General features: G+C 37.4%; 1 protein-coding gene across 1 annotated transcript in view; it reads left to right on the top strand.

Moving 5' to 3' along the window:
* ATM (ATM serine/threonine kinase) overlaps nucleotides 1–13,182 on the top strand; it is a gene marked incomplete at both ends in the record, with an annotated part of 98,610 nt that extends 85,428 nt beyond the window's left edge. The window contains 7 exons of the mRNA XM_084249568.1: nucleotides 1,871–2,020; nucleotides 4,767–4,932; nucleotides 5,927–6,013; nucleotides 7,933–8,047; nucleotides 8,998–9,061; nucleotides 12,754–12,890; nucleotides 12,999–13,182. Of these exons, the coding sequence (XP_084105694.1) occupies nucleotides 1,871–2,020; nucleotides 4,767–4,932; nucleotides 5,927–6,013; nucleotides 7,933–8,047; nucleotides 8,998–9,061; nucleotides 12,754–12,890; nucleotides 12,999–13,182 (903 nt within the window). The remainder of the gene's footprint in view (nucleotides 1–1,870; nucleotides 2,021–4,766; nucleotides 4,933–5,926; nucleotides 6,014–7,932; nucleotides 8,048–8,997; nucleotides 9,062–12,753; nucleotides 12,891–12,998) is intronic.
* Nucleotides 13,183–21,470: the final 8,288 nt, after the last annotated feature.

Here is a 21,470-nt window from a genome sequence, read left to right as displayed (position 1 = left end):
AAATGAGACAGGAATGAATTTCTAACAATAGTTGTATTGGTCTCTTTGTTTTTGGTAACTTGAAACTTTTAAACTAAGTTAAATTATGGAATGAAGCAAAAGAAAAATAATTTTATTATTTATTGGATTGGGATTCCACAATTGGGAAAAATTGAAACTATAATTTAATAAATAAATAAACTATAATTTATTTATTTATGCATACAAGAGCTGGGGTACAGGCCAGAGATGCGGGAGGTGAGAGGATTCACCAGAGACAGAGCGGGGAGCAGAACAGTCAGGCAGACTGAAAATACACTGCTGAGGGGAGCAGCGGGCGAGACAGGAGAGGTCTGCTGCGCCATGTGGGCTGCTTCCTGGCCGGCCGGGGATCTAACTCGTGCTGCAGAGGCTGCGGATTGCTTCACATCGCGGTGCTTAACCCCTTGTGCCACCAGGGAGGCCCCTTAAAATGTCTAATACTAGGACAGTACTGAGAATACACTTGAGAATGCTAACAAGACACCAAGTGATAACTGTGCAGCTGTGGTTCAAGGACTGATCACAGTATGAGACTCACTGGTCTAGTTCCTTTGCTGTCTGTTAATCTAGCTTAGTTGTAGGACAAAGTTGATGAGCTATAACAGTTTCTTATCTGGCAGATAATTTAGTGATTGTTGAGAAAATCTTAGAAGGGGTACAGTGTAAATGAAAGTTTTTTATGGTCTAAATGCCAGTCTTGTAGGTAGGAAAGGTGATAGCTGATGAATTGGGCCACAATGGGTTACAGAAATTATGGGCTATAGGAAACCCTCCTAATTTTATCAGAAAGCAGCTAAGATATCCAAGCAGATAAACAGTTGAGCCTCCAGAATTCACTGCTATAAAGCACAGAAGAGAGAGAAGGCCTTGGCCTAGAATATTTTGAAGGCAGAAATTACTAAACTTCCACACCTACCTTACGACTTCTTAATATCTAATTTTTGTGTAGAATTAAATTACCAACTAAGTAATTGAGTTATTTTAATGTTATACATTTAAATATTAAAGGGTCATCTCTGAACATGAGAATTCAGGTTTGCTTGGCTTTTTTGCAAAGAATTACAGCACTGGCCAGTAGATCTGTTATTTTGAGATTACTCCAAGGTGTGAAAGTTGTGTTATTTGTATTTTGAGCAGGTTGTGCTTAACTTTAAAGTTCTAGGAGGTACTAGAGGGAAGCTTGATGAGTAAGTTAGTCATCTTTAGAGTGGGAAGGGGTCTGAGGTCAATAAGGGGCACAAAAGGAGCTTCATCTCTTTCCCAGCAAATAAGAGAAAGTTGTAAATTTGATAAATTTGTTTAGTGGATAAAAAGGTGCTTATTTGTATCATTTTCTATATTATGTATGTTTATAATGTCATTGTTTTCTAAACCTTCCGGTGAAATGGCTCATTTTATGTTTAGAAATGCATTTCCTCGTGGTGAAGCTATTAAGAATACTTGTACTCTCAATTTTTAAGGTATATTAAAATTGACAGCACATGCAGTATTTTTCAAAGTGAAATTCTTCAAATTGGATTGATAATGAAAGTAAAAACGTAGAGTAATTCCTCTTAAAAGGTACAGACTAGGTGTGACTTAATCACAGATGAAGCTGAGTATCATTAACTTCAGAGAGGACTGGCCATTCATGCAATTATGGAGCAGGTTCTCAGAAGTCTAAGAAGCAGACTGGAAAATCCTAAATCTAAATTTATCTTCAGTTGGTTTCCTCACCAGAATTTCGTCTCCTTTGAACAGAGGAGTAGTTCATACAACTAGAGAAAATGTTTCACATTGACTTTGAATGATTGTCAGATGCTCTATCATGCCTTTCTATAATCAAAAGGTAATTAATCTGTAATTTCAGGTGGTTCCTCTGTCTCAGCGAAGTGGCGTTCTCGAGTGGTGCACAGGAACGGTCCCTATTGGTGAATTTCTTGTTAACAATGAGGATGGTGCCCACAAAAGATACAGGCCAAATGATTTCAGTGCTTACCAATGCCAAAAGAAGATGATGGTGAGTTTCTCTCAAAATTATGTTATTCCAAGATCATTAAAAACTTAGTAAGATGACTTATCAAAATCAGAGTACAAAAGGCATATCAGGTGTCTAAGTAAAAGAAAGTAATCTCACAAGAATGAAAGTGTATATGAGTGAAAAAGGAAGGTTTTAAAACTATCTAAGGTGTCAGTTGTTGTCAGATGAGAAATTTAAAATTATTCAATGTATGCCAATTTGTTTCTACTTTAGGGTAATTTAAATCTTAAAACAGATTAAGAGAATTTTTAAGACAAAGAGACCTAAGACATTTGCCACATCACACTTGCCATTTGGGTCTGACATTCATTCACCTACTCAGCAGCATTTACTGAATGCCTGTAAAGGGTAGGAACAGATACAGTGCAGGTTTTCTATGATCCAGCAGACCGGGTGAAGCAGGAGTCAGAGTCCTCAGTGGTTTTTTGCAGGTCTTTTATTGGGATTACCAGGTACACGGCAGGCACGTGTATCAGGTACACGGCCTTCTCTCGGCTTCTGCTGCTCTTGCTTCTCTCTCGGCTTCTACTGGCATCCTCATGACGCTGTCCTTAAAAGCCCAGTCTTAGCCCAGGTGAATCCCATCTACCTATGCCCACACCCTAATTCCAGGTGCCCGCCATCAGGCATGCATTCAGGAATACAAGGATCCATCATCTATCCTGATGGCGGGAGGGCAGAAAAGCCTGACATTTTTCCTTACCCTACAATGCCTTCTACCAGTACTATGCTGATACTTCATTAACATGACTAATGAACTAGTACTTAGCCCATATTTTCTCCTTTTTTAAGGATTTATTTATTTATACAAGCACTGGGTACGGTCAGAAGCGCGGGAGGGTGAGAGAATTCACCAGAGCCAGAGCGGGTAACAGAACAGGCAGACTGACGAAGTACACTGCTGAGGGGAGCGGCTGGCGCGGCAGGAGAGGTCTGCGCGCCATGTGGGACCTTCGCTGGCAGCCAGGATTGAACCGGCGGTGCAGAGGCTGCAGGCAGCTTTGCAGCCCAGTGCTCAACCACTGCGCCACCGGGGAGGCCCTACTTAGCCCATTTTAAGATGAAAAAGTTCAGAGAATTTAATTTGCCCAAGGTCTATAACATTATAAACAGTAGACTAAGGGTTTGAACCTTGTCTGTCCAACTGTAAAGTCCATTTACCTTTTGTAGGGTAAGGTAAAAAGTATCAGGCTTTTCTGCCCTCCCACCATTAGGATAGATGACGGAACCCTGTGATCCCGAATGCATGCCTGATGGCGGGCACCTGAAGTAGGGTGTGGGCATGCGTAGATAGGATTCACCTGGGCTCATACTGCACTTTCAAGGGTGGCGTCACGGGGACGCCAACAGAAGCCGAGACAGAAGCAGAGCAGCAGAGACCACCAGAGAACGCCGGAGAGCCCAGACAGAGTGAAGACTTGCTGGGGGCTGGGAGGCCTGCCAGCCTTCTGGCCCCCCAGCACCCCTGCCTGCCGTGTACCTGGTAATCCCAGTAAAAGCCTGCAAAAGCCACCAAGGTCTCCAGGACACTTTCCTCCTTCACCTGTCTGCTGGATTAGAGAACCTGCACAGTGCTCATTCCTGTCCCCTACACCTTTCCTTTTATTTTGCTGTATGTTCCATGTTTTTAAAAATGTGTGGTAAAGCATATGTATGAGGAGAGCGTGTGATAGACAGCATCTAGGGTACAGAAGGTGTAGTGTAGGCACAGAAGAGGAAGTGGTTAGCACTATCTGGGATGAGGTGGAATGGAGAAAATTTAATTCAAGAAGGGTTTCATAAAGGAAATGGTGTTTGCAAGGAGTTTTGTAAATTAATTGGTTTTCCAAGCACAAGGAGCTTCTTTGCAAAAGAAAGGAGGCCTACATAGGCAGTTAATGAGAGCACAGGCGTAGCCTTTGAGGAATAAATAGATGAGGCTGGAGAGCAGTGGATCAACAAATAGAGGGTTATCTTATGAAATGCTATTAGGTTTGTACTTCATCCTGTTGCTTGTCAAATACCCTTGAGAAGGATAGTGATATCAGATTTGCATTTCAGAAAGATAATTCTGACAGCACTATGGGTTATATTTTTGAGAAAGTGAACTAAGGCATGAGACAGGAGGCTTGGACTAAGAAGGATAACAGTGGGAATGGAGAATAGGTGGTATGTATGAGAAATATTAAGGAGAGAGAATAGATTGAATTTGTTGGTTAGAAGTAGGGTTGTTAGAAAAAAATAATCATAACTTCTTGGTTTTCTGGTTGGCGTGTCAGAGGCAATGGAGAGGCTGTCTATGTGTTGAAGAAACGCAGACCTGCCAAAGAGGAGAGGTGCATTAGTTTGAATAGGGAAGTGATCCAAATGAATGTGTTGAGTGGGGCAGGTGAAGAATCACATCAACCTGGAGCTTACTACAGATATCTGTGCTAATAAAGGTTTGGAAGTCATCAGAGGGTGGAATCTGTTAAGTACATAAATTGTGCTTCAAGAAAATGTTACATAGTGAGAAGATGTTGATGGACAGATTTGAGAATGCTGCCTTCCCCTAGGGTTACTATGAAATTCCTACAGGGACTGTAATTGCTTCCCTGACTAGACTGTTAGCTTTATGTGAGTAGAGATAATGTCTTGTTTGTCTTTTTATTGCTTCTACAGCTCTTATATTTTCCATAAAGGAACTTTTATTAGTTGAATTAAACACAATATTGAGAATAATTTTTTATTTGTGATTGATTTACAGGACGTACAAAAGAGATCTTTTGAAGAGAAACATGAAATCTTCATGAATATTTGCCAAAATTTTAAACCAGTTTTCCGTTACTTCTTTATGGAAAAATTCTTGGACCCGGCTGTTTGGTTTGAGAAACGACTGGCTTACACTCGCAGTGTGGCTACTTCTTCTATTGGTAATTTTCTTACATTTTATTCATTTCAGTACTTTTCTATATTCTGAGTTGCAGGGAGGCAATGGTGGTAGTTAAACCAATTTCATCATTAGATCATTGTGTTTCTTGTTCATCCTAATTCTTAACTTCTAACTGCAGCTCTTAGCTTTTATAGAAGAGCAGATTGGTTCTTCTTCGTTTAGTAATGAAGATGGCTTATTTTCTCTTCCCTCAATATATTACTTTTTGAGATTTTCTTTGGAAATTAGTAAAACCCATGCTAACTCCATTTATTTCCTTTACCTATTGTTCTTTTGCATAGAACATCTATAATACTGTGATATTACCACCTTTTTTACACTGAGATTCTATTCTGTGTTATAGAAATCATGAGTATTCAGTGTATTTAAGAATTCGATGTACAACATATATTTTGCCTTTTTTTAATTTCTAAGAGGATGGAATAGCTATATAGGGCAACTAACAAAATTCTAGAGAATGAAAACTAACAGAAACATCAGAGAGATTTTAGTTTATTAGTTTCAAACTAAAAAGGACGTCCTCCATCACTTAGGCACCATATCCTAGCAAGGTAGGGCATGTATGTTTTGAAAGATTCCTGGGTAATTATGAAAACTTTCTCACAGTGAGAATCACTCCTCTGATTCAAGTAACTTCATTTATAAAGTCGACCTGGTTACCCAGCTCCCCAGCATCCTGACTCCCTAGCCAGTATGTTTTTCCTCTTATTAAAGGCATTTCAAGGCATGTCATTGTGTTAAAAAATGGAAATGCAGTTTTTCCTGGATATATACCTGAGGAATTGAATAAAATGTAGTATGCATGAAAATAGCTGGAAAGATTTGGCTTAAACACAGAATAGGTACATACATATTTCCCTTTAGTCTTAAATACTCAAAATTTAATATAGAATAGGTGTGTTTAGTTGAAACTGTGGCTAAATATGTTTTAGAAATAGATAAACTCAGTGATTTGGGGTTGTTCTTCTTTCCAGTTGGCTACATACTTGGACTTGGTGATAGACATGTGCAGAATATTTTGATTAATGAGCAGTCAGCGGAACTTGTACATATAGATTTAGGTAAGTAATAAAAGATAGATATCTTTATTCTATCTAATAAATATTTGGTTTGGAATGTTGCTTACCTGCCAGGATATTACAAGTGTGATAGAGACACATCAAAGCAATGAATATTGTTTTTAAGGAAAGTATAGAAACAGTGATGCTGCAAGGGAGTGGCTCACTGCCTGGGATCATGGGTGACACCAGAAAAGGTGACCTTTGTGCCAGGTCTAAATAAATGTTGGATAGTTGAGATAGGAGACAGAGCAGATATGCAAGGAGGAATAATGAAGACAGAGCAAGTTATAGAAATGTTAGACATTAACTGTGATTGGAGTAAAGTTTTCATGTAGTTGAGAAGTTTGTAGATAATTTTGTTATATTAAACTGTCAAAAGCCAGGTTAAGAGTTTCAACTTTAATCTCTTAAAAATTCAGAACTAACTGAAGTTTTGATAGCTGGGATGATCTGTATAGTTTTCTGTATGTAGCTCTTTGGTTATCTGTTGCTGTATAACAAGCCATCCCAAATGTAATAGCTTAAAACCATTATAATTATCTCATGGCCTATGAGTTTGACTGAGTTCAGCTGGGAAATTCTCAAGTAGGATCCTTCATGCAGTTACAGACAGCAGTGGAGTCTGGAGTCATCTGAAAACTCAGCTGGAGTTTCCAACTTTTAAAATACATGTTTGTTGTTTCACTGTTCCTAAATGTGATCTGTCTAGCAGTCATCTGGACTTTTTACATAGCATGTCAGGACTCCAAGAGGAAGGAAGTAGAAATTAAAGACAAGGCCTATAACTGGCCAGTATCACTCAAACTCTATTCTCTTAGCCAAAGTTGTGTCATAGGACCCACTCAGATTCTCCCATCACTCTCTGGGACTCTAATAACAGTATGTTGGACAGTGCAACTGTATCATCTATGCCTCTTACCTCCTGTATTTTTTCTAGTCTCTTTTTAACTTCCCCCACCTCTCCCTGTGGTATCCACATGGGAAGCCTCACAAGCTGTACCAAGATGCCCCCTTTCTCCTTGGATGTCAGTGGAGGCCAAAGGGGAACCTTGTCTTCCATCACCACTGGGCAGTAGCAAGGTGGTGACTTCCAAAGTTGCAAGAAAAGAAATTAATTAAAATCCAGAGTCTAATAACATAATATCCAAGAGGGTCAGATCTGAATTGAAAGTCATTTGTCAACCAGGAAAATCTCAAATTGAATGAAAGATGGAATAAATGTCAACATTGAAAGAAGAGAGATGTTAGAATTACCTGATGAAGATTTTAAAGCAACCATCATAAAAATGCTTCAAGGCATGCTTGAAATAAATGAAAATATGGTATGTCTCAGCATAGAAATAGGAATGTAAAAGAGAACCAAGTAAAAATTTTGGAACAGAAAAATATAGTAATTAAAATTTGAAAACTCAATGGGTAGGCTTAACAGCAGAATGAGGAGATACAAGAGTCAGTGAACATTAAGACAGAAGAGTAGAACCTTTTCAAACTGAAAACAGTTAAAAATACATGAGAAAATCTTCAGCAGCTAGGGCTAGACAGTTTTCAGTCTTGACACCAAAAGCATAGTCCGTAGAACTCTCAAAATTCAACAGTAAAAAAGCAAAAACAATCCAGCTATTAATGGGCAAAAGTCATGAACAGACATTTCTACCTATTACTATTTATTTTTGAAAACCATTCCTTAATCTAGAATTCTGTAATAATGCCAACATTTAGTTAAATTTCTTGAATTTGTAGTGGATTTCTTAGACAATGGTGGAGATAATAAAGGCAGGCAGAAGAGAAACAGAATAAACACCTATGTGTTTCAGTACTGCTAGACAAGAGGTGACAAATGAATTTTGCCTCTGCAAGTACCACTTGGGAGGAAAGTAAATTAGCTATGAAACCTAATCTTCCTGTATTTTTTACTTTAGGAGTTGCTTTTGAACAGGGTAAAATCCTTCCTACTCCTGAGACAGTCCCTTTTAGACTCACCAGAGATATTGTGGATGGGATGGGTATTACTGGTGTTGAAGGTGTTTTCAGAAGGTGAGTGATAGATATAAGGTAAGGTAGGACAGATGATGTGGTGTCAAAATTATTTGGACTATGGATTTTTCTAGATTACAGAGTTCATTACTAGAATTATATCCCAGTGCTTTATGAATACTATAAAAAGACCCTGGGTATAAAGGGTATTAAGGAAGGGTATTTCCCTTTTCTCAGGCCACACAGGACCTAACCAATATAACATACACACAGTTACTCTAACCTACTCTGGAACAGCCCACTTCTGTTTACTGAATCAAGCTCCTGTTGGGTTCTTATTGTTGAGGATATAAACTATCCTAAAGGAGGTTATGATCTAGTACAAATGTCAGCAAAAGGAACTCGCAGTTGCCTGTTGTTTCCCCAGCACTTTTTTTTTTTTTAATATTATTTATATAAGCACTGGGTACAGTCAGAAGCGCCGGAGGGTGAGAGAATTCACCAGAGCCAGAGCGGGGAGCAGAGCAGGCAGAAGGACCGAAGCTCACTGCTGAGGGGAGCAGCGGGTGGCAGGAGAGGTCTGCAGGCCATGGGGGACCCTCCTCTGGTGGCTGGGGAGCAGCTGGGGATCGAACTGGTGCTGCAGAGGATGCTGGCAGCTTCGCAACCCAGTGCTCAACCGCTGCGCCACCAGGGAGGCCCTCCCCAGCACTTTTAATGAAGCACATTCTAATGAAAGTAAACTTACAATTGCACTATCATCAAAACTAAAAGAGTTTTTTATAATAGTATTGTGGTTATTTTTATAAATAAGATATTCACACATATATTTTGCATTTTAGAAGTATCTACTGAAAACCCGCTCTGCCAAGTGCTATGCTGGTTGAAATGTTAATAAGAGAATTACTAACGAATAGTCTCAGCACATTACATATGAATATATGTAGGTAAAGACAGGGTGAAAATGTTGATGCACAACAAATTCATATTTATAATGTGTTTGATTGTAGATGCTGTGAGAAAACCATGGAAGTTATGAGAAACTCTCAGGAAACTTTGTTAACCATTGTAGAGGTAAAATATAAAGAAACCTTTTATTTTTCTAGCTGATATAGATTTTTTTGTTACACAGTCACCAATTTGAGGATCTGTGTTTCATTTTAATGTGACAATTCTGGGCAGCAGGAGCGAGGATATTGCACACGTCAGTGATTATTGCTTTAGAAGAGCCTTCAGTCCCCTCAAGTTTCTTGAAATGTTACAGAATTATATATTAGTTTTCAATACATAAATCAATACTTTCACACCTTAGATACCTGACATGGTATGTTTTCAGAATGGTTTCCAAATGGGATTTTAAGAAAAAACAGTAAATTATAGCTCCTTTTCCCCTGCCCAGGTTCAGAAGCTTATAGTCAGACACATGGAGATCAAAGTATCAGCAGGCAGGAACATGGCAGGCTGACTGCTGGTTCACATGCAATACCTCTCTGCTGTTTTAAATTTAAGACAGCCTACTAAGTGAGGGCTTGGGCCAGCAGAGCAAACACTTGTAATCACACCACTGCCTCATGTTGATCAGGGCGGAAAGGAAAAGAAGTCACATTTCTAGTGGTTGTGATGTTAGCTTTACTCAAGTGAGAATTGAGGAAGAAGGACTGTTCCTAAGCACATTTTATGAAGCCAACATAGTTCTTTTCTCAAAAACCAATAATGACAAAAAGAGAAAACTGCAGACCATATTCTTAATAAGCATAGATACAAGAATCCATAACAAACAGCAAACTGAATCCAACAATGAAAGGGATTCATACATCATGACCAAATGGGCTTTTTTCCTGGGATGCAAAGGTAGTTCAACATATGCAAATCAATCAGTGTATTTCACCATATCAACAAAAGGAAAGACAAAAATCATATCATATTAATAGATCCAAGGAAGGCATTTGAAAATATTAAGCATCCATTTATGATAAAACTCTTAGTAAATGGGAATGGAAGGAACACACCTCAACATAACATATGACAAGCCCACAGCTACCACCATATTCAGTGGTGAAAAATTGAAAACTTTCCCTTTAAGTTTAGGTACCAGTATCATCAAAAAATATTAAATACTTAGGAATAAACCCAACAAAGGTGGTGAAAGATCTATTCAATGAAAACTATAGGGAATTGCTAAAAGAAATAGATGATGACTCAGAGAGATGAAAAAATATTCCATGCTCACAGATTGGAAGGTTAACATAGTTAAAATGTCTGTGTTATCCAAAGCAACATAGATTCAGTGCAATCTCTATTAAAATTTTAATGGAATTCTTCAAAGAAACAGAGCAAATATTATGAAATTTCATATGGAACCACAAAAGACCCTAAATAGTTAAAGCTATGTTGGCAAAAAAAAAAGAGGAATGGAAGTATCACATTCCCAGATTTCAAACTATACTCAAGGCTTTGAAACAGCATGGTAGTAGAATAAAATAGACACACTGAATAATATGTCTTTTTTAGAATTTAGAGCCCAGAAATAAACAACATTTATATGAATTTACAAACAGAGGAGTCAGTAAGAGAAAGGAAAATCTCTTCAACAAATGGTGTTGGGAAAACTGGACAGCTCTAAGCAAAAAAAAAGAAACTAGATCACTTCTCACACTATACACAAAATGGATTTAAAAACTTGGATGTGAGACCAGAAACCAGAAAATAATAGAAGAAAACATAGGCAAAACATGCTATAACATTGTCTTCAGTGATATCTTTGGGGGCTTGACTTCAATGGCAAGGAATATAAAAGCTGAATAGTTTCGAATATCAAAAGAAACTCGTTAAGATGAAAAGAAATCCTGCCGAAGACCTAAAAAGAACTCATATAATTCAACAATAAGAAAACAAAAGACCCAATCAAAAAAATGGGCAGAAATGCTAAATAGACACTTCTCCAAAGAAGAAGAACAGATGGATAACAGACATATGAAAAAATATTCAATACCATATTTATCATGAGGGAAAAGCAAACCAAAACCATATGAGATAACCATCTCACTCCTGTGAGAATGGTCCATATCCAGACAAACGAATGTTGAAGAGGGTGTGAATAAAAAGGAGCCCTTGTACGGTGTTGGTGGGAATACAGACTGGTCCATCCCCTATGGAAAACAATAGAAGGCACCAGAATAATAAAAATAGACGTACTATATGATTCAGCAGTTCCACACCTTTGTATTTATCCAAGAAAATGCAAAAACACTAATGTGAAGGGATGTGTGCACTCGTATGTTCATTTCAGCACTATTCACAATAGCCGTTAGGAAAACAACCTAAGTGCTCAAGTACAGATGAGTTCATTAAGAAGATGTGCATATACACAATGGAATACTACTCAGCTATAAGAGATGAAATCTTGTCACTTGCAACAATGTGGATGGAACTGGAAAGGGTTAAGAGAAATAAGAAGGAAAAAGACAAACAACAGATGATTTCACTTGTATGTAGAATACAGAGACACTAAACAAAATAAAACCAAAATAAATCCTATAAATCTGACTGTAATTTGAAGCTATCAGAAGTGGAGCAAACAGAGGAGGGGATCTAAAGGTCTATTGTGGAGGATTCTGGGTGTTTTGGTGTTGGGTTTGGTGTTGTAACATACATCTGAAGAGGTGTGATCCTGTACCCCCAAATCCTATACAATGTTGTAAACCACATTATGTCAATACAAATTAAGGAGTAAAAATAATAAAATTATCCTTCTTTACAATTAAGAGTCCAAACTTAGCAAATTAACTTAAGAGCCAAAGAAGTTTAACATATTACCCAGTATTTCATGCTGCTCATTCTGAGAGTCATTTTTTACACCTGGGTAGATTAGGGATTCCTTAGGAGGTGTATCCTGAGTCAACACTCAGTAGAAAATGTTAGTTCCTTCAGGGCATCAGAAGATTTACTATTTGAATGCCTCTCGAACCTCATTCTTTCCCTAGAGTTCAGTCTTCACTTACAACTAAAATCTGCATGGCAAGCATTTACTAAGTCCTCTTAAAAAAAAAAAAAAAAATCTATAAACACCAGCTGTTCTGGACTGTCAGGGTCAAGATCCCTCATGACCTCACTAAGATTTAAGACCTAAAACCACTTCCTCTGGATGTGCAAGTTATTTTGGTACTCAAATTCTACTCACATATATATTCAATATCACAGATAGGGCTCTAGACCTTGGTTTTTGAGGCGTTTTCAGTACACGAGAGTCTTTCTCCTCACCCAAACTGGTAACAGAGAAAAAAGAAGGAATCTTAGAAACAGTATAAGACATCACTATGGCAGGTTATGAACATGGCTTAGGAATGAGGTCCAAATAGGCTATTGCTAATGTTTTCAACTCCTATAACCTAATCTATACCTTGGCACAGCCCAGCTGTTGGAAAACTTGACCTGCAAAGCCTGCAAATGATTTTACCTGTCTGCACTCTTCAAGAGGAGATGAAAGAAGTGATTAGTGTGTATTTCCTTTTAATAGAATAGTTTCACCCAGTCAGGACACATAGGTCAGGAGATGTCACCCCCAACCATGGAGGAAGAATGAATTCAGAATGGATAAGAAGCCCAGAATCCTGTGCTAATATAGTTCCCTCCACAAGGAGACATGCGTTGTTTGCTCTTCCTCTAGTCAGCTACCATGGAATGGACCTCTAGTTTTTATAATACTGATCTACTATTTCTAAATACATCATCACACTGTTCTTCTGATACAAGTTCTCTCTATTTAGGTCCTCCTGTATGATCCTCTCTTTGATTGGACCATGAATCCTTTGAAAGCTTTATATTTACAGCAGAGGCCAGAAGATGAAACTGAGCTCCACTCGACCCCCAGTGCAGATGACCCAGAATGCAAAGGCAATCTCAGGTGAGCACTGGTATTTTAGGAAGGACCTATTGTCGCTTGCTCACATTTTTTATTCTCATGCCCTTTGAAACTGTCCCACCTTTTTAAAACTTGTGTTTCTGTCATTAGTGGTATCGACCAGAGTTTCAACAAAGTGGCTGAACGTGTCTTGATGAGACTGCAAGAGAAACTGAAGGGAGTGGAGGAAGGAACTGTGCTCAGTGTGGGTGGACAGGTGAATTTGCTCATACAACAGGCCATGGACCCCAAAAATCTCAGCCGACTCTTCCCAGGATGGAAGGCTTGGGTGTGAGCTTCAGCATATGAATTACCCTTGAATTCAACATTTAGAAATTCTATTTTGGCTTTCATCTTTAACTCACCCATAGGCTTGGAATATGTATTACTATATAATTACTGGTTGTATTTTTAAAAAATGTTTAATACTTGCTTTGATAGTCTCAAAAATAGCTCCTCTCTCACATTTCAAAAATACTGTCTTTAATGCTCTATGTCTAGGCTAAATATTTTTTTCTCCTCAAGTCTACACTTGTACCATTTTCAGTTGAACCACTGACTTGATGCATTAGTTGGAAATGGAAGCGACAGGAGTGCAGGACACCACTGGCAGCCTTTCCTTCAGGGTTAACAAATAAATATACCATTAGTCTTGAGGTGGCTTTTTTAACTTAAACTTACTTGCCACATCATAAAGTGATAAATTATTTGATATTAACATGTAAAAGAGAGAAATGAGCTTCAAAAATTATTATATAGCTACGTTACCTGTGGTAAAGCTGCATTAAAAAATAAGTGTTAAAAACAAAGTATTTTAGAAATGTGATTTTCAATAACAAGATCATCCAATGTTATTGAATAATAAAGTTGTTACAGAGAACAAATTTCAAAGACACAGTATGGTTATAATTTTTTAAATGTATATTGAAATTACTCGTTTCTTTTAAGCCCTTCCGTATTTTCATTTATGTTGTTTTTCTGTGATGCCCTTAGTTCATTAATATTCTCATCAATTTTATGATCTATTTATTGAGTTTCTCCTTTCAAAAACTTTTCATGTCTAGCTATGTTTCACTCTCTAAATCTGCCTGTTATATATGTTTTATGGTGTCTAATTCTTTAACTTTTCGTTTCACGTCTAAACATTTTAAACATCCCTGTAGTCTCTTTAATGGTTCTATTAAATCAAGTTCTGTTTATCCATGTATTCTGTCACTGTGAAAAGTGAGTTTATTTCAAGAGGAATCTTGAGTACCAGGATTAATAATAATTCCTCCCAAATAAGTTTTGGTTCCGGTGTTGTCAAAGTCCCGGGCCTATCAACTGACAGAAGACTATTCTCATTTTAATGTTTTGGCATTAGGATTTCCAAACCTCAAGAATAGTATAAATTACCGCAACCAACTCCTAGGCCAAGAGAGACATGCTTCTTCATTATTTCTTATGCTAGTGGGCAGCATGTTGGAGTGACTCCCCTTTCCTGAAGGTATGAGATTCCATGTAACATCCCCCACCTCTTTGTGGTAAGTGTGAAGAGAGGCACTTTGAATTCCTATCCTCTGCCTTTTGCAAGTTCAAGGTTTCATGAGTCCCCTACTAGTGGTTAAAGCTGAAACTTAGGTTAATAAGATTGGCACATTCTATCAGGACAGCTAGAATACCAGCTCATATTTGCCCCTTTGATTTTCAGTTCTTTTTTGACCCTTACTTTCTTTTAAGTTCTGTGAATTTAAAGATCGTTTCTTGCATCTCACCTAGCATTTGTGTTGTGTTGGAGAGGAAGAGTTTGTTACAGAGTTTGATAGGTAGCAGGGAAGCAATGCTTTTCTATCCTATTGGTGAATATATTTCCCACTTTTTTCTTATGAATAAAATTGTGAAGGATTTTTTGTTTTTCTTTTTACAGCTGGTGGCAAACACTCACTCAGATCTAATTTCCCCACTTATGTCTCTCTCAAAAGATAATCTCCAGGGCCTCCCTGGTGGCGCAGCAGTTGAGCTTTAGGTTGTGAAGCTGCCTGCAGCCTCTGCAGTGCCAGTTCGATCCCCGGCTGCTTCCTGGCCACCAGAGGAGGGTCCCACATGGCGTGCAGACCTCTCCTGCCGCCCGCTGCTCCCCTCAGCAGTGTACTTCAGTCTGCCTGCTCTGCTCCCCGCTCTGGCTCTGGTGAATTCTCTCACCCTCCTGCGCTTCGGACTGTACCCAGTACTTGTATGAATAAATAAATAAATCTTAAAAAAAAAAAAAAAGAAAAAGAAAAAGATAATCTCCAGAACTTTTTGGACTATAAATTTCTTGGTTTGGTTTTTGGAGAATTGTTCTTAAAATTAATTTGCATTTCAAATGCAAATTTCATATATCACTTAGCTGCCTAAATGAAATGTTTATTATCTGTTGCTAGTTTTATTACTTTATTGAGTTAAAAGACTGTAATAAACTTAGACTGTCTTTAAGTAAAGCCTTGAAATCTTCATAGATGGAGTAAGAAGTAAGATAATAGTATAAGTGAGTGAATTTGTAAGTAATTATTTTTGGCTTGTATATCCAAAGAGTATTGAATATTATTACTAATATATTCTTAACCTTGAATGGTATACCATAAGGCTGCTTTCCTATTCAAATATTCTTACTAATGGATTTGTAAAATTTAACAAATTTGCAGATGACAAACCTAGGAAGAAGAGCTAATTCACAGGTAAAATTGTCTAGAACACTATCTAGAAATGAATAGGATAGACATTTGCCAGAATTGGTTAGATTTTTAAAACATCATAGAATATTTGTTGTATTCTGAAGACCACAAACCTATATAACATCTCTAATCTTTGCAAGATTAGTAATGTTATCCCAGTTTAAAATGGAGAAAGTGATGTTTACAAAATAAGTTAATTTTTCCAAGGCCACAATATAGTAAGTTGAAAGTACAACTTGAATCTGGATCATCTCTAACTTGAAAAAAATTTAAAGTAAAAGAATGTAGGGTTCATGAGTCTGCTCACAAGGTGAAGTGGAAACTAAGAAGCTACTAGAAAAACTACTAAATGAACTATTGAGCAGTTATGTACAGATTAAAGGAGATAATAGTTCTTCCATCATTCTCTGTGTTGGTCATACCATTTCAAAGTATCTCTGATCAGGGGGTACATAAATGAGTAGTTATTAAAGTACATGCACTTAGAAATGCTAGACTTAGACACATGGTTTAAAGCAAGTAAAAGCAAAGAGGAACAACTGGACTTCTTAAGGATTAAAGTAGGCTGGTCTTTTAAATTACAAAGTCAATATATTGGCCTGAATTAAGAGATATGTGCCATTTCAGGTATTTTAATTATACCATAATGAAATTAGATGTTTTATATAGATTTACTTCAATACTATTGAATGTATTTCTTTATTATACTGTTATCAGAGTCCTGTTACACTATAACTATTTTTGAATAAATAATTTTAAGAGAAAATGTGTGCTAAAATGTATTTGTTTAGTTCAAATATTTGAGTGTTTTGTGTGCAAGACATGGTGCTAGTTCCTACTAAGGAGATACCAGTGAACAAAGCAAGCATAGTTGGCTATTACAGAACTTGTTGTAAAGTGGTGTAGCTAGGAAGCCTGTGTCAACATAACCAGCTGTGTACGCTGCAACTCAGTCTAAATAGGCTTGGTCCAAATATGCCACAGTTTTTCTTAATTACCCCATGACAAAAGGACAAAGCAGAGTTTGGGACTCAAGTGATCTATTTGACATGCCTAAAGTCTAAGAGGTTTCACTGGAATGTGACCAAAAAAATCCTGTATAGGGCCTCCCCAGTGGCGCAGCGGTTGAGCACTGGGTTGTGAAGCTGCCCGCAGCCTCCGCGGCGCCATTTCGATCCCCAGCTGCTCCCCGGCCACCGGAGGAGGATCCCACATGGCGTGCAGACCTCTCCTGCCGCCCGCTGCTCCCCTCAGCAGTGTACTTTGGTCCTTCTGCTTGCTCTGCTCCCCGCTCTGGCTCTGGTGAATTCTCTCACCCTCCCGCACTTCTGACTGTACCCAGTGCATGTATAAACAAACCATCAAACAAAACAAACAAATAAATAAAACATGCCTCTATAAAAAATAAATAAAACCTGCTTCACCTAAAGTTTTCCACATCTCAGCACAGTTATTATTTTAATTGACCAGAACAAAAAACTGAGTGTCACATTCTGAACCATGTATAAACAAAAACAAGCAAACAAACAAATTAAAAAAAAATGCCTCTTTTAAAAAAAAAATCCTGTATAAATAAGTATTCACATAATTATCATTTTCTAAATAAATGCAGCTGTCATCAGAGTTTTAGGATCTTTGGTGTAGTTTCTGAAAAAGTTGAGTTTTATATAAATACAATATAGTCGAAGTTTTCATACAGATTAGATTCAGAATTTGGTAAGGTAAAAATCTCATAATGGAAATTATTACCTCAAAAATCCCTTACTTTAACCAGGAAGTACAGCATGCTTGATTGTTTAATGTATAGCACAGTGTAAAAGTATACTTACTATAACAATGTACAGTGTATGAGTCTAAAGCAGATGTCCTTAAGCAAGGATGATTTTGCTTCACTATCCCCAGAGCAGATATTGGGCAATATCTCAAGGCATTTTTTGTTGTTATTGTCACTGACACGGTGAGAACAAAATACTGGCATGCACTGTTAAATGTTAAACTCAGTTTCCAAAGTAAGACAGGAACACGTAGGTAAGGCATGGTTATTGTGGGTTCGTATGAGCTGATCATTTATGGGCAACTGTGACCTATCTGCTATCTGCAAAGCACAACAGAGCATTTCTGCTTGACTGCATATAGCCCGTATCACAAGGCAGGCCCGGGGACGCCAGACCACCATTGACCTGATTACGCGACTATCTCCATGGTGGTCTCAGGTTAACTCTGCCTGTGATATACTTTGCTGACACAAATGTCCCTTGATGTATGGTCACAATGTTCCCTTCTCTGTTCCTTATAAACCTTTGTCCCCACTGCTCCCAGGACCTTATTCTTAACACCATCATCACATGATCAGCTTTTACTAACCTGTATGCTTTCGTTAAATGGCACACGAACTTCTGCTCAAGTAACAGAGTCTTACCTTGCAAACCTGCTCCATGACTGTTGTGTGTTCCTGCAGCAAAGTGGCAACAAAGTTCCCATCGCAACAGGTTGCGATTTTGCTGGTGGCTCTTGCCATGTTACACGGTGTGTGTCTGCAGCTGGTCTTCCATTAATGGCAAGTTGCATTTTTTTAATTTAAAAATGTAAAATACATATAAAATTTAGTTTTAACTATTTTTAAGTGTACAGTTCAATAGTATTAGGTATTTTCATATTGTTGTGCAAGCAAATCACCAGCCCTCTTTTCATTTTGCAAACTTGAAAGTCTATACCCACTCAACAGCCCCCTTATCCCCTCTACCCAATCCCTGGCAACCACCATTCTCTTTTTCTCTCTTTAGCATTTACTCTAGATACCGCACATAAGTGGAAGAATTTTTTTTTTAATAGTAGCTATTCTAATGGGTATGGATGAGTCATTCTTGTAAGTAAAAACACTGTACACTTTATACAAATCCTACAAGTGACTGATACTGCAGAAAAAATTTTCAGAAGGAAAATGTCTTTTAATTGAAAATTTCAAAACCCGATTGTGTGTTAGTGCCATTAACCTGGCTAGCAGATCTTAATATTCGGTTACTGGAAAATACCCCAAAATGTTCCCTGGTATTTTCTAGTGTTTGAACATTTGCTATAGAATTAGAATTGTAAACTAAACTTATTTCTTAACCAATGTTTTAAGATAGGTAATTATGAGAGAATTATTTTATGAGGGAATAATGAAGTCAGTTGGTTGCAGATTTTTTTTGAATCACCGCAGTGTAAAGCAACAAAGACAAGTGGACTTCATAGGCTTTGTAAATGCATTCATAAGAGAATAAAAAATATTGAAAATAATTCTGATGAGTCACGCCTTCTAAGGAAGAAATGCTACACAAACTCTTCTCAATATTAGAGGAGTCCATTTTATGAGGCCAGTATTACCCTTATATCAAAATAAAAAAAAAGAAAACTGAATGCCAGTATCTCTCATGACCATAGAGATAAAAGTCTTTATGAATATTAGCAAATTAATTCCATTGGTATAAAGAAGAGATAATATATCAGACCAGATGGCACTATTCCAGTAATACCAGATTGATTTAATATTTGGAAATCAATCAATGCTAATAAATTAACAAACATCTTATGATCATGTCAATCGATGCAGAAAGACCATGTGACAAATTCAATACTCATTCATTATAAAACTCATCAAACTAGGAATACAGGGAACAGCTTCAATTTGATAAAGCATGTATATGAAAAACTTAGAGCTCACATTGTACTTAATGGTGAAAGAGTGATTTCCCCCTAAGATCAGGATGCAAGGATGCCACCCTTAGCAGTTCTATTAAACATTGTATTAAAGTTTCTAGCAATTGCAATAAATAGAAATAAAGAGCCTTGAGTTTGAAAAGGAAGTACAGTTACCTACATTTGCAGATGGCATGATCGTCTATCTAGAAAATCCTAATAATTCTGTATATTTAAAAAAAAGTGCAGTACTAACAAGTGAGTTTAACAAGCTTATATGATAAAGGTCAATTTATCAGACAGCACAGTATTTCTATATACCAATGTTAAAATGTTAAGACAAGGCCTGGTATGGAGATGCTTATACTAAGCCCCAAATCAGCAAACTGTAATATAATATTCTATACTCTGCTCTCCTGGAAAAGAAAGTCCTAGGCCAACCAATCAGTGCTTGCCTGCTCAGCACAAGTTACCTAGCCAAGCTCCAAAACTTTCCTTTGCTCCATATACTAGACCATACTTTAACGAATCAGCAAACACCCAGTATAAATTCATGTTCCAGTTTACTTTGGTCTGTGAAACCCTTTTGTACAGTTTTTGGAAGCTCCTTACTAATTTTTAGACAGGATGCTTTTTGATTCATGAAATGTTAAATAAAAGTCAACTAGGATCAGGAAATTAAGTTTTGAATTTTTGGTCACCAGCAATGAAGAGTTTGGAGTTGAGATTAAACAACTGAATCAAAAAACATGAAATAGTTGGCATAATTTTGATGAAATGTGTGCAATAAGTATACACTGAAATATATAAAACATACATGAGAAACCAAGGACCTAAATATACAGAGAGATGTACAATGTTCATGGTTTGGGAGAATCAATATCGTTTTGCTATATAGGATTAGTGTACTCTCAATCAAAATCCCTGAATGCTTCCTCCCACCCCATCATTGACAAACATAAAATTTGTATGAAATGCAAAAGAACTAAAATAGCATTTCTCTAAAGATACAAAGATCATTGGTGCATAGTAAGGAACCCAGAAATAAACCCACATATGACTAATTGATTTTCAACAAAAGTAAAAGGGAAAAGATTGTCTTTCCAAAAAGTGGTGCATATCTATATGCAAGAAAACAAATCTCAAAATTTCCCATGATATATAACTCTTACCCTGTAACTAAATGTGAAAGTAAAAATTATAAAATTGGTATAAAACTCCTTTACAATTTTGATTTAAGCAAAGATTTCCTAGATTAAACACTAAAAGCATGAACCATGAAAGAAAAATGGAAATGAAGGCCAGTCAACCTATTGGGCACCTTGTGCTTATGCAATCAATCCATGAACAAAACAGTCACAAGAACATGGGTAGAAACCACAGGTTCAAAAATTATGGGGCCCCTCTTACAAAGACTAATCTAGCTACTTCCAACTGCTATTAGCCCTAGAGAACGACCCAGACCTAGATATGGTGCCCATCACTTGAGTAGAATAGTCAATCATTTGTTGGTAAAATAGTGGTTACATCAGGCCCAGTCTGCCTCTCCTTGAGCATGAGCTTGCCTTACTGATGCATTTCTAAGTGAAGAAAATATAGGAGAAATGATGTGTGTGACTTTTGAGACTGGAATGTAAGGTAGTATGGCTTCCTCTGCATTCCCTGTCTCTTACAGTGCTCACTTAGTCATGTTATGAGGACACTTAAGCAGTCCCATGGAGAGATCCAAGTACCAAGGAACTGAGACTTCCTGCCAATAACCCTCTTAAGTGGCAGGAGATCCTCTAACCCCAGTCAAGCCTTCAAATAATTGCAGCAATGGCCAAAATTCTTTTTGAAACGTCACAAGAGATCTCAAGCCAGAACTAGCCAGTTAAATCACTCTCAGATTCTTAACCTTCAGAAACTATATGAGGTAATAAATGTTGTTTTAGGCGGCAAAGTTTGGGGATAATTTATTATGCAGTGATAGATAACTAATTCACAACTGATTGGTAAGAGAAGGAACAAGAATGCAAAGAGCTCTATCAGGTACAAAGTAGTGAAGACAAATTGTAGACCCTGAAAAAACTGAGATTAGGGAAAGAATCCAGAAAGAAAAATGAAAAAAGGAAGAGCAGCTATCTTTTCTAAGTGAAAGCTACTGAAGAGAAAAATGCAAAAAGGAAAGATAAAGAGTATCATAAAAGGAAGGCAAGAAACAACTATTAGG

This window comes from Talpa europaea (assembly GCF_964194135.1).
Source record: "Talpa europaea genome assembly, chromosome: 12".
In the NCBI taxonomy this organism is placed as follows: domain Eukaryota; kingdom Metazoa; phylum Chordata; class Mammalia; order Eulipotyphla; family Talpidae; genus Talpa; species Talpa europaea.
The sequence above is the reverse complement of the archived record's forward strand: the minus strand, read 5'-3'. Positions and strand labels throughout refer to the sequence as shown.